This window comes from Amborella trichopoda, chromosome 5, assembly GCF_054954075.1.
Source record: "Amborella trichopoda isolate Santa Cruz 75 chromosome 5, AtrichopodaSantaCruz75HAP2 v2.0, whole genome shotgun sequence".
NCBI lineage: Eukaryota > Viridiplantae > Streptophyta > Magnoliopsida > Amborellales > Amborellaceae > Amborella > Amborella trichopoda.
The window spans coordinates 6065930-6079372 of NC_142340.1; the positions used below are offsets into that span (position 1 = coordinate 6065930).

Consider the following 13443-nt stretch of genomic DNA (forward strand, 5'->3'; position numbering starts at 1 on the left):
ATAATTATTGTTGTTGGATTTATTGAAAGTTTAGAAAATAAATTGTCAAGTATTATGGTAACAACACTAGGTAAGGCCATAAAATTATAGTTCAATGACTTAATGTATCTATAAAAGAACTGCAAATCATTATTCTATGTAATGTCATCTTTTCATATCTGATTATTTCACTCCATTTTTTTAAGTCAAATTCGAAATATTCACAATTCTATAAGTACTTTTGACTTGATTTTTTCCTCGGACTTTCTAAAATAAAACTGATTTATTACCGATGTTTTGGTTCGTCGATATATTGTTATTCCCTGACTTGCTAACTATGGTATTGACTATACATATGTTTTATGAATGGAAAATGGTTTGATAGGGCTGCAGCCCTATCAAAATAAGTAAAGACTCACCACATAAAGCATCAAAAATTGCAATTCAAGCATCAAATTTTTTTTACATCAATCATCTCAGTTTGAACATTATGTTGGTGAAAATAAAAGTAAAAATTCAAGCTCTAAAAGTAGTGTATCTTGTAACTCTTGTAACAAATAATCTTAGACTATCTATTTCACTCAAAAAATAGGTGTCTAATGATCAACAAGATCTATATCAGTTTTTTTAGTTTTAAATTTTATTTTGGTGGAGAAAATCAATTTTAGAGCCACCATGGAGATTTCTATTGACGAAAGTGTTTTTCAAATGAGATTTTAGCATGAGGATTTATTTTGTTTCATAAAGCCTAGGCCTCATAGAAACTTCATCCTTTATGAGAACTTGAGCATGTTATTGTAATATTCTAGACTAGGTGACAAACCTGTGCCCACTGTTTTTTATTTTTTGGGTAATTTAGTGGGTAAGATAGGTCAAAAATTGCAATTCAAGTATCAAATTTTTTTTACTTCGATAATCTTAGCTTGAACATTATGTTTGTAAAAATAAAAATAAAAATTGAAGCTATAAAAATAGTGTATCTTGTAACAAATAATCTTAGACTATCTATTTCATTCAAAAAATAAGTATTTAATGATCAACAAGATCTATATCATTTTTTTTTAGTTTCAAATTTTATTTTGGCGTTGAAAGTCATTTTTAGAGCCATCATGGAGATTTCTATTGCCGAAAGTGTTTTTCAAACGAGATTTTAGCATGAGGATTTATTTTGTTTCATAAAGCCTAGGCCTCAAAGAAATTTCATCCTTTATGAGAACTTGAGCATGTTATTGTAATATTCTAGACAACGTGTCAAACCTGTGCCCACTTTTTTTTATTTTTGGGGTAATTCAGTGGGTAAGATAAGCCCTTACCTGTTTTTTTAAATAGATTAGGAGTTAGATTTTTGAAAGTGTAAGTGGGGTAGTGTTAGTGGTAGGAATGGAAAACACAATGTGGTGATTAGGTGTGAGGAAGCTGTCACTACGACCCTAGCCCGTGTCCTAATTTTTTTTGGTTGAGTAAGTGGGGAGAGAGTCCTTCCTCTTCGTAGGAATTGAGCTTAGGACGTAGCATTAGAAATCGTCAGGCGCTAACCGATTAAGCCCGAGCTCTTTTCCTAAAGTAAGAATTAGAAATTCGAAAGTGGGAATTAAGGGTGGGACGTTATGTTGAAGCATCAACCCCCAACACGTTTATGCATAATCAGATTTTCAATAGAAAAGGGACCTTATACTCTAAAGAACTCCTCTATTTAATGGACAAGATTTATATGTGTCGGCTACCCATCTATTTAAATACATCTTCTTTAAAAAAATCCAGGGGTCGCAATGGACCCGGACCCGACCTGGGACCCATGGGGTAGACCTGATCCAGGTTTGGGTATGGGTTCATAAATTGGACTTGACAGGTCGGGTCCGGGTCTAAATCTTCGACCTGAACACTATTCAGGTCTGGGTTTGATAATATTTTTTGGGTCTCAATATATAAAATTTATTTAAATATAGTTAACTTCATATGTATTCTAATTTTTGGGTCGGGATCCGACCTGTTGCTACCCCTAAAAAAAGTCTATTTTAGAGATGGATCTTGTCTTCAAATTTTTCTTTTTTCTCTTTTTTTTTTTGGAAATAATCTCTCTTCAAAATTTTAGTGAAAGTGGAAAATCTCAAGAAGCAATAATCTGAGAAAAAAAAAAATATTTTTATACAATTATAACACCAATAATTTTAAATTATGGTGGGGCTAACATTTTCTAACATCCATATTGTAATGGATGTTTAATAGAAGTGCATCCCCTAACGCAAGTTCAAAGCCATTTTAGCAAGACCATAAAAGAGAGCCGTGGGTTGAAGCTGGATTTATTTTAGACTCAACCAATGATTTAAAAAGCGGATCAATGACTCGGATCGGGCATCTCAAAAACCAATCCGGATCGGTGAATTGACGATTCGGATTGGAAATCGGCTGAATGGGTCGGATTAAAGCTTCAAAAAAATCCAAAAAATTTATTAAAATTCATTATAAATATTGTTTTTTAGGAATTCAATAAGAAATGAGGGTACTACATTATTAACTTTCATTTTTTTCATCAATTTGTGAATATTGAGTTGCTCTTTCCTTGTATAAACTTAAGGATTAAATTTGCATCACATAAAAGAAAAATCATAGAATTATCATGGATAAAATATATAATTATACATGGACTATAATAAAGAGTAGACTAAATCAATGAAAGAATGACTATTAAAATCTCGTTTTGACAAAAAACCCTAATATGCTAAAAAAAACCAAATTATTATAGTCTAACTAACTATAATTCAAAATTATTATAACTTAACTAATTATAGTATTATATACTGAAATTATAATTATTAGTTTATATTTTATAATTATTTTATTAGATAAATAATAACAAATTAAAAATATTTTATAATATTATCTAATTTAAAATATATTATTGACAACTGTAAGAAAAATAATACATTACATGATTTATAATGTAAAAATTAATAAATAAAATAAAAGATTTGGTTATCAATGTAAAAATTAATAAAATACGTACAAATTTTAAAAATAACACTTTAATCTATTATATGCCCAAGGGGGAACAAAAATTTGCTCAATAAGGGATAAACTATTATATGGCTCAAAGGGGGATTCGAACTTGAGATGTCAAAACAAATGACTTTAATGATAAGCATCATACTTCCTTAGTATATGTATTTAAAATTGCCTATTAAACACAAGTGTGAAAACACTTGGGCATATGTGCACATGCACGCGTGCATATGCGTGTCGCACATGTAGCACATGTGGGAGTGGTGTGTGTCACATGGGTGACGCGTACACACGTGTGAAGGTGTTTTTGAGGCTAGAATCGCGGTGCACACGTGCATGCGTGCATGTACGTGTCACACGTATGACACTTGTAAAGGTGTTTTTGAGGCTAGAATCGGTGCACGCGTGCATGTGCGTGTGGCACGTGTGGGAGTTGTGTGGCACATTTGAGAGTTGTGTGGCACGTGTCACTACACATGTGTGGGAGTGGTGTGTGTGGCACGTGTCACATGTACACAAGTATGGGAGTGGTGCGTGTCGCACGCGTGAGGCGTACACACGTGTGAAGGCTCTTTTGAGGCTAGACTCGAAAAGGAACCGGCTAGAATGGGGAGGGAACTGCTAGAACTGGGAGGAAACCGGATAGAGCACGTACACTTGTGCATGTGCGTGTCGCACGTATGGCACGTGTGACGCGTACATACGTGTGAAGGCTCTTTTGAGGCTAGAATTGGGATGGTCGCACGTACACACGTGTGGGAGTAGTGTGTGTCGCACGCGTGACGCGTACACACGTATGAAGGCTCTTTTGAGGCTAGAACCGAGAGGAAACCGGCTAGAATGGGGAGGGAACTGCTAGAACCGGGAGGGAATCGGACAAAACCAGGTGGGATCCGATGGTTCTCCCCTAAAACCGGGTAGTTCCTGGTTTTGTGCTGGAATCGGCAAGGGCTGTGCCCAATGGTTTAAAAAGCGGATCGGTGACCCGGATCGGGCACCTCAAAAACTGATATGGATAGACGAATTGGCGATTCGAATCGGGAATCGGTCAGATTAAGGCTTCAAAAAAATCCGAAAAAATTATTAAAATTCATTATAAATATTGTTTTTTAAGAATTCAATAAGAAATGAGGGCACTCCATTAAGAACTTTCATTTCTTTGCATGAATATGCAAATATTGATATGTTCTTTCCCTGCATGAACTACTATTTACCATTTAATTTACATCACACAAAAGGATAAACATAGAATTATCATGGAATAAGTATATCAACATACATGGACTACAATAAAGCATACAATTAGTAACATACAATCTAAAAATAAAATAACAGACGACGTCGTTCTTCTTCTTGGTCACACTGGTACCATTGATTGAATTCGTTTGACAAGATAATATAATTGTCATACATGCCACAATTTTTTTACAATGATATTCACTTTAATTCCTCACGATAATACAATTTAACAACATGTATTTTTTGCGTTCAAAATTTTAAAAATTGAAAATACATTTTTAATGCAAAACTACATTAAAAATATAATACAGTTTTGCATTAGAAATATAATAACATGTATGTTTTTGCATAAATATTCTATCAACATGAAATTTTTTCAAAAAAAACTTTAACAATAAAAATTAAAAATATGGTTTAATACCTCATGATAATCAAAACCTGGTCACCATTTTCACATCTTTACGGAAAATCATGATTTTTCAAAAAAAATTGATCAAGTACTAAAAAAAAAAACAACTCTTCACAGAGTTACCTAACATCAGTCATTCCAACTCAAAAAAGCATTAACAACAAATTAAAAAAATACAGTTTTGCATTAAAAATATAACAACATGCATTTTTTTGCACAAATAATCTATCAACATACAATTTTTTCAACAAAAAATTTAACAATAAAAATTAAAAATATGGTTTAATACCTCATGATAATCAAAACCTGGTCACGATTTTCACATCTTTTAGGAAAATCATCATTTTTCAAAAAATTCGATCATAGATAAAAAAAAAAAAAGTATAGCAAACTCAAACAATAAAAATTAAAATTATGGTTTAATACCTCATGATAATCAAAACCTTGTCACAATTTTCACATCTTTTTAGAAAATCACAAATTTTCAAAAAATTCTATCATGGATTACAAAAAAAAAAAAAATCTGTTTTTCACAGAGCCACCTTACATTGGCCATTTCAACTAAAAAATCCACCTCCAAACGAATAAATTACATCCAATTGAGTACATATTTTGATAAACAACACTATAAGGAATCAAAACCCTAAATTATGAATATATTATCATCAATAAATCAAATCAAATCGATTAAATTGAGCAAAAAAAAAGAAAAACTCAGTTCTTTACAGACAACAGTGATTGAATCTAAAAAATGAAGCTCAAATTGAATAAATCAGATCAAATTGAATACATTTGGTTATAAACAAGACTATAACGATTCAAAACCCTAGAAATCTATCGTGAACAATAGATCGAAAGGCGGAAAAAAAAGAAAAAACAACATAATTTTTTTTTTCACAAACATCATTGTGTTCTTCTAAACCTCAGGCTGTAATTGAGTAAATTAAATAAAATTGAATATGGTTAATGATAAAAGACACAATAAAGATTTAAAACCCTATAAATTTAACTGATTATTTTCAAAATATGGATTGAAATTGATCAAATGGCGAAAAAAAAAAAAACGCAGAGTTCTTACCTGGTTTCGTGAACCCATGGCTTCAATCTCCAAATTAATCTGTTTTTCTCAAAGATAATCACAAATTCATAACAGAAATTTCTAGTGAACACATTTACAATCAATATGCCTCAAACTTTTATCAGATTCATGGCCTATTTGACATGAAACAAAATGAAAAGCGGAAACCCTAAAACCCGCAACTTTTATGATCCCAAAATTTGAAATTTTTCCACCATTTAATGCATGAAAAACCTGAAAAAAGCTGCATAATGCTTGAATATTCGATCACATGGCAAAAAAAAGAAGAAAAATGATAAAAATAAGGCAAAATTTGAAGAAACTCGTGAAGAACACTGTACAACCCGTGTTCTTCACGAGACTCGCCGATTCGGTACGATGAATTGGCGATTCACTATACAGAATCGTCCGGTTCTCTATGAAATCGGGCGATTCCGTGTAAAATACCAGAACCGGCATGGACTGTGCCGATTCCCAAGTCGAACCGGGTGAATCCGTTTCGACTCGGCGTTTTTTAAAACACTGGCTATGCCGATTCTCGAGTTGAACAATGAGGCGATCCAAACCCGACTCTTCTCAACGAGTCTTGCTTAAAGGCATTAAAAAGTTATAAAAAAAAAGGAGAGGAAAAAGGCAAAAGAAGTCATGATGGAAGAAAAGAAGAATGATATAGGTATTAATTAGCAGACAACAACTTGATCTAGCTAAAGATAAGACCGAAATTGATGCTTAACTGGATTATTTTGATATAAAAAAAGTTGAAATTGAATATTTAGATTGAAAAAAATCAAATAGGAGCAACAAAAAGTCAAAATATGCAGAACTCCAACCATGTGAAAGGCAAATAATCATTAAGATCGACCCCAAAACTAAAAAAAAATAGAAAGCCCTAGAATTTTCTGGTCAGGCTTTAAAACATAGAGATCTGAAGAATGCCGAGAAGGTTTCGACTGAAAATTCAGTTGGACAGTCTCAAATAGGCTTATGAATCTTGAAGAGCCAGCATAATCACCTAGGACACAAACTGGGCCTTAAATACCTTCATATGAGCTCCGAAAATGAAAGACAATAGACTGTTTTTTTCGGCATATGAGAAGGAAACCGACGGACTCAGCAAGTTCTTCAAGATTTGTGGTCAGCTGAATCCAACATTAAAATTGGCCGGTTCACATGACAATGAACCAGCCACTTGACAGTAAAGTCCCAAATCTATGGATTCTAGGTAACTCGGGCGAGTCCCGAACCAGGTCCCTTGTTTTTTAAGCACCGACAAAGAGAAAAGAAAAAGAAAGAAGTGAAAGAAATGGGGAAGGGGGAAGGGGGCTAGGCAGGCAATATAGAAAAAACTTAATCAAAAAATAAAAAAAACTACACTTTACATATACACACAAAGAGGGATGGATGGGGATGAAAATCAATATTTATGTACAAATAAGCGAGAAAAATGAAATAGAATAATCTATATAACATACATGATCATCATCCCAGCTTTATACAATTATTTGAGATCGATTACAAAAACATCAACAATACAATAAATTTAATGCTGAGAGAAAAAGGTCTCTAGTGAAATACCAGGAGTATCTTAGAGCTCTGATTCACAAATTGGCCATTGAAGAATATATATTCAAAACCATTAACACATATGGTCATCAACTCTTAGCCATTCCATGAAGTTAGTTCTTCCCGAACCAAAGTATTTCATTCTTCAAACAAAACCCTTTTTTCCACAAGAGTCAATGAAGAGAGAGAGAGAAGTGATTGGGACAGAGAGATAAAGGATGGGTGGCCACAGCTAGCTTATATGTCGTCTAGGGTCTTTGCATAGAGAGAGACTTTAATGCATATTTGTGGAGAGAGAGAGTGTTCGGGTAGCTTTCACCTCCGTATGAGCCTATTAAATTAAATTTTGATAGAAGTTCACTTCGACAAGCTGGTTTTGGAGGGGTGTTTAGAAACTCGCATGGGGACCATGTGGAAGAGATTTGGCAAACTCGGCAGAGATTGAAGCGGCTCTCCAAAGTATGGCTCTCCAAAGTATGCGTAGAATACTTCAACATTTTAGGAATGTTTCATGTATTATTGAGGGTGATTCTTTGAATATAATCAATTGGTATAAGAGAGAGTCTAGATCACCTTGATGTTTAAGATGCAAAATGATTGACATTGCAGACATGTCCAACCAGCTCACGGTAACTTTCCAGCATGCGTACCGAGAGGCAAATTCGATGGTTGATGGTCTTGCAAACAGACAAATAGAGATGGATGAGATTCTGATTTCAATGAACTTATTTATCTGACTCTCTTCCTTTTATTCGTTTCTTTTTTTCTCTTTCCACATTGTATATGTATTTTTTCGTTTTCATTAATAAAATAATTATACCCTTGTCAAAAAAAAAAAAAAAATCATATAGGTAGGGGTGAGAATTTTATGAATCGGGATTCGGATTTGAAAATATACATGGGATCTGAATTTGGATCCTGATCCAATTGGATCTAAAATATTTGGATCTAGATCCAAATCCAAAAATCATACATGGAATTTGGATATGATTCAAATAAGAAAACTATACATGAGATCTAGATCAGGTCTTCTAAAAGTTTAAAAAATTTATATATATCATATATAAATTAAAAAATATATACTTATATATAGATATATATATATATTTTAAAAAGGAAAATTGTTTCATGAGGGCCGGACCGCATTTCTACAATACGTTCAAGAGGTATAAAGCATCCATTTTAAAGATAGATGCAAATAGGTGGTCCATCTAAAAATAAGTACAACTAACGGTCCAAATAATTTCTTAATATAATTATCATTTCTAGTTTTGATTTTTTTTTTCTCTTCATATTCATGATCTCCTTGCTAAAGATTATATATTCTCTAAAAATTAGAATCACATTATATTTAAAAAATATAATTATTACCAAGCCCGTATTTCTATATTATGCGGGCTGGTAGTATAGAAACCGTATCCTTTTAAAAATCGGACTAGATTGGATTGACGTGTACCAGGATCCAATCTGAATTATTATTTAGATATAAGTTTTGGATCCAAATCTTGGATCCTTTGAGAGGTACGCATCATGACTTGGAGTCATTGCCACGAGTCTTATAGAGCAAGAACTGCCCACCTGAAGAAAGAAAATCGCAATAATGACATTGCTCTCTCTCTCTCTCTCTCTTTCTTGCCTATAGGATCTTGTCATTGTTGCCCCTCTTAGGTGGGAATTAGTCGGGTCTAAATTGGCTCAAACGGCAATTTATTTTAGTAGTATAAGGTTGACACCTTATATAATTTTTTTTTTTATCAAAAAAAAAAAAGTTTACATAAGGCTACAACTTTTTACTATAGAAGTAAGGTGCGCCTCAAAAATCTAGTAGAAAAGAGTGTTATGAAGTTGTAAAAGCTTATGATCCATCATTTGATATCTAGCTGATTCAATACAAGGAAAAAAAAAAAAGTAAATCCTAAAAATAGTGCATCTTGTAAGAAATTATATGTACAATTTCAAGATTACCAAGTATTTATAGGCCTACTTAATTTGCACTTTCAAAATTTTAAATTTTATAATTAAGATTGACCATAAATTTTCAAATCATCATAAAGCTTCCAATACTAGGACTATTTCTTCCCATAAAAATTAATAGGGCCTTAGATAATATGAGGGTGGGCACCTTATAAAAAATTTCCTCTATATTCCCTCTATTTTAATAAAATAGCCTTCTTAGGAATGAAAAACAAAACATGCAAGATGCCAATATTGATTGACGTACATAATAAAAAACAAAAAAAACAAAAAAAAAAAGAAGCTTGACTTTGACCATATTGTTGATTTAGATGGGCAATATATGAACAGCTGGCGTGATTTTGATCCTATTATTCACTTGAGTCGTCACGAAATTCACTTTTGACTTGACTCCTGTTATTGACTTGGATGACAACCCTTGTATCAAGCCTCACCGTGTACATCGATTTATCGAATATTACGCCCAGGTCCATTCACCGGCCCGCAGTTTTGTTTATTTATATTTTGGGATAGAAACTATCTTAAAATTTTTAGATAAAAAACTTTTTAACCATATAAAATTTCAAATTTTTAGAGAGAGAAATTCTCTCAAATATTTAAAGAGGAACTATATCAAAGTTAAAAGTTTAAGACAATTTTCTCTTTAAAAATATTAAGTTTATCTCTCTAAAAAATTTTAAGTAGTTTTTTTCTTTAAAATTTGGAATAGTTTCTCTCTATAAAATTTTGATAAAAATTTTATAATGGCAAATGTTTTTATTTGTATTGTTGCATACTGAATATGTGTAACGTAATTTTCACATAAAAATATTTTGCAAGAAAATATATCATGCTTACCAAATATGTCCTAAATAGTGTAAACCCAAGTTACGCAAATAAATGACCCAAATGGGAGATTTTGTATAACCGGGGTATTATCTACAAGCTATCAAAACGGTCATTTATCAATAACTAGGTTTTGGCATAATCAGGATTTACATAACCATGTTATTATCCAAAGCATGATTTTATTTACCTAGGATCCAAACGAGCCCACAAGTGGCTTTTAATATTTACTTATGCGTCGTGAATCCACTAATAGAACCGCATCAATAGATTGAGCTAGGTGCTGCTCCATCAACAAAGAATATGTTTAAGAGAAAAAAGGTCTTTAATGATGAATTTTATTGCTTTTGGCTTAATTCATATAGAACCACTACAACCAAGGCGTTAGATTCTGAAAAATATGGACTTATATTTAATGCGATTCTGAAAAATATGGACTTATATTTAACGCCCAATACTATTTCAACTATGTACATATGTTCAGAGATGCCCAAATGAACTAGTGAGTATCCCCATTATTAATAATGAAGTTCTAGAGTACGAGTCAGATCCACGAAAACTTTAGGGTGAGAAAATCGATGAATAGGCACACTTGTGAAGAACTAATGGATAGGCTTATCAGCCAATGGCACAAACCCAATGGGTGGCAAAAAGGATTAGAGCTCAACTAAATGACTAGATAAGTCTCACACCTAAAGATTTTGCAAATTATGTTTAGCACAATTGCGGTGCTCCATTATCTTACTTGATATTCTTTCTTTTATATATCCACACGTATATCTTCAAGAGTATGTGAACAATTATATGATTTACTATTGTCAAAACAACATATTTAGGTGGTTTTTGAGGTGCAACTTGCTTTTATGATAGAAAAAATATACAAAGAGACTTTTACTTTTAGTACAAGAATGTCACAATCCTTCATGTCTATCATATTTCAAATTTGATGGCGGTAAGAGTATCACTGACTAGACTCAAAGTTCAAATATAAATAAAATCTTGAACTTCTTGACAACTCCAATTCCAATTTGATATATAATGACTAATAATAATTGTGACCTCGTTGTAACAAAGACAAATAGTCTCATAGTATATAATGTCTTTGTACTATATGCCTTTATAGTAAGAAAAAGTTTATATAAGATGCTAGCCTCATACAATAAAATTAAGGTGCACCTCAAGAATCCACCCAAAAATGTTGATTGGATGTTGAAAAACCTCACAATTGATCATCTTGGCTACAAGAAGTCATAAAAATAGTGCAGCACATAACATATTATCTAGATTGTCTATTTTCAAAAATTTTGAGCATTTATAGATTTTTTCTATTTAACCTTTCTTGGTGCTATAACTTCTATAATTGGATATTTTAATAGATTTTTAGGCCATTGTATGTACTTATTGCACCCGAATTGCATCTTTTAGCAAGATTTAGAGGTGCACCTTATTTTGATTAATTTATATTTCAGACCTTATATAAACCACACCCTTTTTTATAGCATAGGTTGATGTCTCATGTAAACTTTTGGGAAAGTATATAAAGAGACTGTTTACTTTTGGTACAAGATGGTCATAATTAATTTTTTTTTTAATTCATGATCTCTATTTTAGAGATTACATGTCCTTAAAAATTAAGTTTTAAAATCCATCTCCAAAATAAATTTATAAAGACGCCCACATTTCTACATATGCGGGCTTGGCCTCATAGAAACCGGGTCCTATCTAAAAAGTGCCAAGATTATATACTATTGTGGGTCAATTTCGTCTATTTTACTCTCCCGGATAAATCTTTATCCTGTAGTTTTAAAACTCAAGAATCCAAAGAGGTAACCTCCTCAACCTAGTAGCAATCACACCAAAAAAAATTGACATCCACCTTGTGATGGGCCTTATGCATGGAATGGAGAGAGAGAGAGAGAGAGAGAGAGAGAGAGAGAGAGAGAGAGGTGGGCCTTATGCATGGAATGCAAAGAGACATCGGTCAACTTACGCGGTCCAGCAAGGAACACGAAAAACACCCAAAGTCTAAAAGTCTTAAAATGTAGGTAGAGATGGGCCTTATGCATGGAATGCAAAGAGACATCGGTCAACTTACGCGGTCCAGCAAGGAACACGAAAAACACCCAAAGTCTAAAAGTCTTAAAATGTAGGTTCCATATACTTACAAAGAAATTTGTGGAAATCATTGGCCTTGACGTACCACCTCACTATCTTACAAAGTCTAGCACAGAGTTGCTCTCCACAAATTTCCTGATGAGTTCTTTTTGAGAAACATGTCATATTTTTCAAGCTCGCAATAAAGTCACTACCAATAACAGTTTTTCAAAAAAGATGCCATTCATTATTAAAGATTTACAAGATTTTTGTTAATTTTGCCAGGTTTTAAAAAGGACACGGTTTCTATGAGTCTACGGACACACGTGTAGAAATGCAGACCCTTTAATATATTTTTTTTGGAAATGGAATTATTTAATCCTAATTTTTAGGAAATATATAATCTTTAACATATAAATTATAAATCTGTAAAAATAATTAAATTTTTGAAAACTAAAAATGATATTTTTTGGATAAAATATTTGAACCTTTGATTTTACTTTTCTTTAGATGACTATTATTTATAGTGTAAATCTACACTTTCTTTGGTAGATGGTGTAGATCTCCAAGCCTGCATAGTAACAAGTGCGGGCTTGGATGCACCAAACAATTATCTTTTTTAAAATAGGAAAGTGTATATATAAGATGTCAAAATTATACTATAGAAGTGAGATGCACCTCAAAAACCCATTATAAAAGGTTTTCACCAATGTTATAAAACTCTTCAATTCATCATTCCAGCTCGAGATGTATAGATACGAAAGAAAAAAGAAAAAAAAAAAGAAGAAAAAGATTTCAAAACTTTAAAGTAGTGCATCTTGTAACATATTAGATAAGACCATCTAATTTCAAAATTTTAAAGTGTTCATAGATCGGCACCACTTTTCGAGCTTTAAAAATAGTAATTAGGGGTGCAAATAGATTTTCAAGCCTTCTAAAAGTTTCGCCCCGTAGGGTTTGGAGGTGAACTTGGTCTGTTTAAAGCGGGCGCCTCATGTAAACCATAGCCTTTAAAATATGACTCATCACTTTTGAGTTTTGAGAGAGGACAAGTATATCATACTACAAGAAAGCATGATATGTGGTCCTGTCAAGGCGAACTGACACTACATTTTGATGATGGGCAGTGGAGATTAGTTGCACTCGGGTGCATGAACCATTACCAACTAGGGCCGGAAATGGGCTGGCCATGGCCAGACACGGCTTAAAAAAATTAGGGCCTAGGCCACAAAATATGGACAAAAAGGTGGCCGAGGACCGGGCGGGATGGGGCCGTGCTTGG

General features: G+C 32.8%; 1 protein-coding gene across 41 annotated transcripts in view; it reads right to left on the reverse strand.

The window, feature by feature from the left end:
* The window catches only part of LOC105421949 (putative leucine-rich repeat receptor-like protein kinase At2g19210), a 34308-nt gene extending 26487 nt beyond the window's left edge, over positions 1–7821 (reverse strand). For 7 of the 41 annotated variants that reach the window (XR_016055767.1, XR_016055762.1, XR_016055760.1 and 4 more), the window contains exons 1-2: positions 7281–7577; positions 5706–5744 (exon numbers count right to left, since the gene is read on the reverse strand). Coding sequence is in view for 8 of the 41 variants with exons in the window: in XM_088867185.1 (XP_088723311.1) it covers positions 5706–5744; positions 7281–7358 (117 nt within the window). In the remaining 33 variants the exon portion in view is untranslated. Of the gene's footprint in view, positions 1–5705; positions 5745–6744; positions 6983–7280 lie in introns of those variants that run through there. The other 34 variants (XR_016055764.1, XM_088867199.1, XM_088867194.1 and 31 more) reach the window with 16 other exon arrangements.
* Between the last annotated feature and the right edge of the window lie 5622 nt (positions 7822–13443).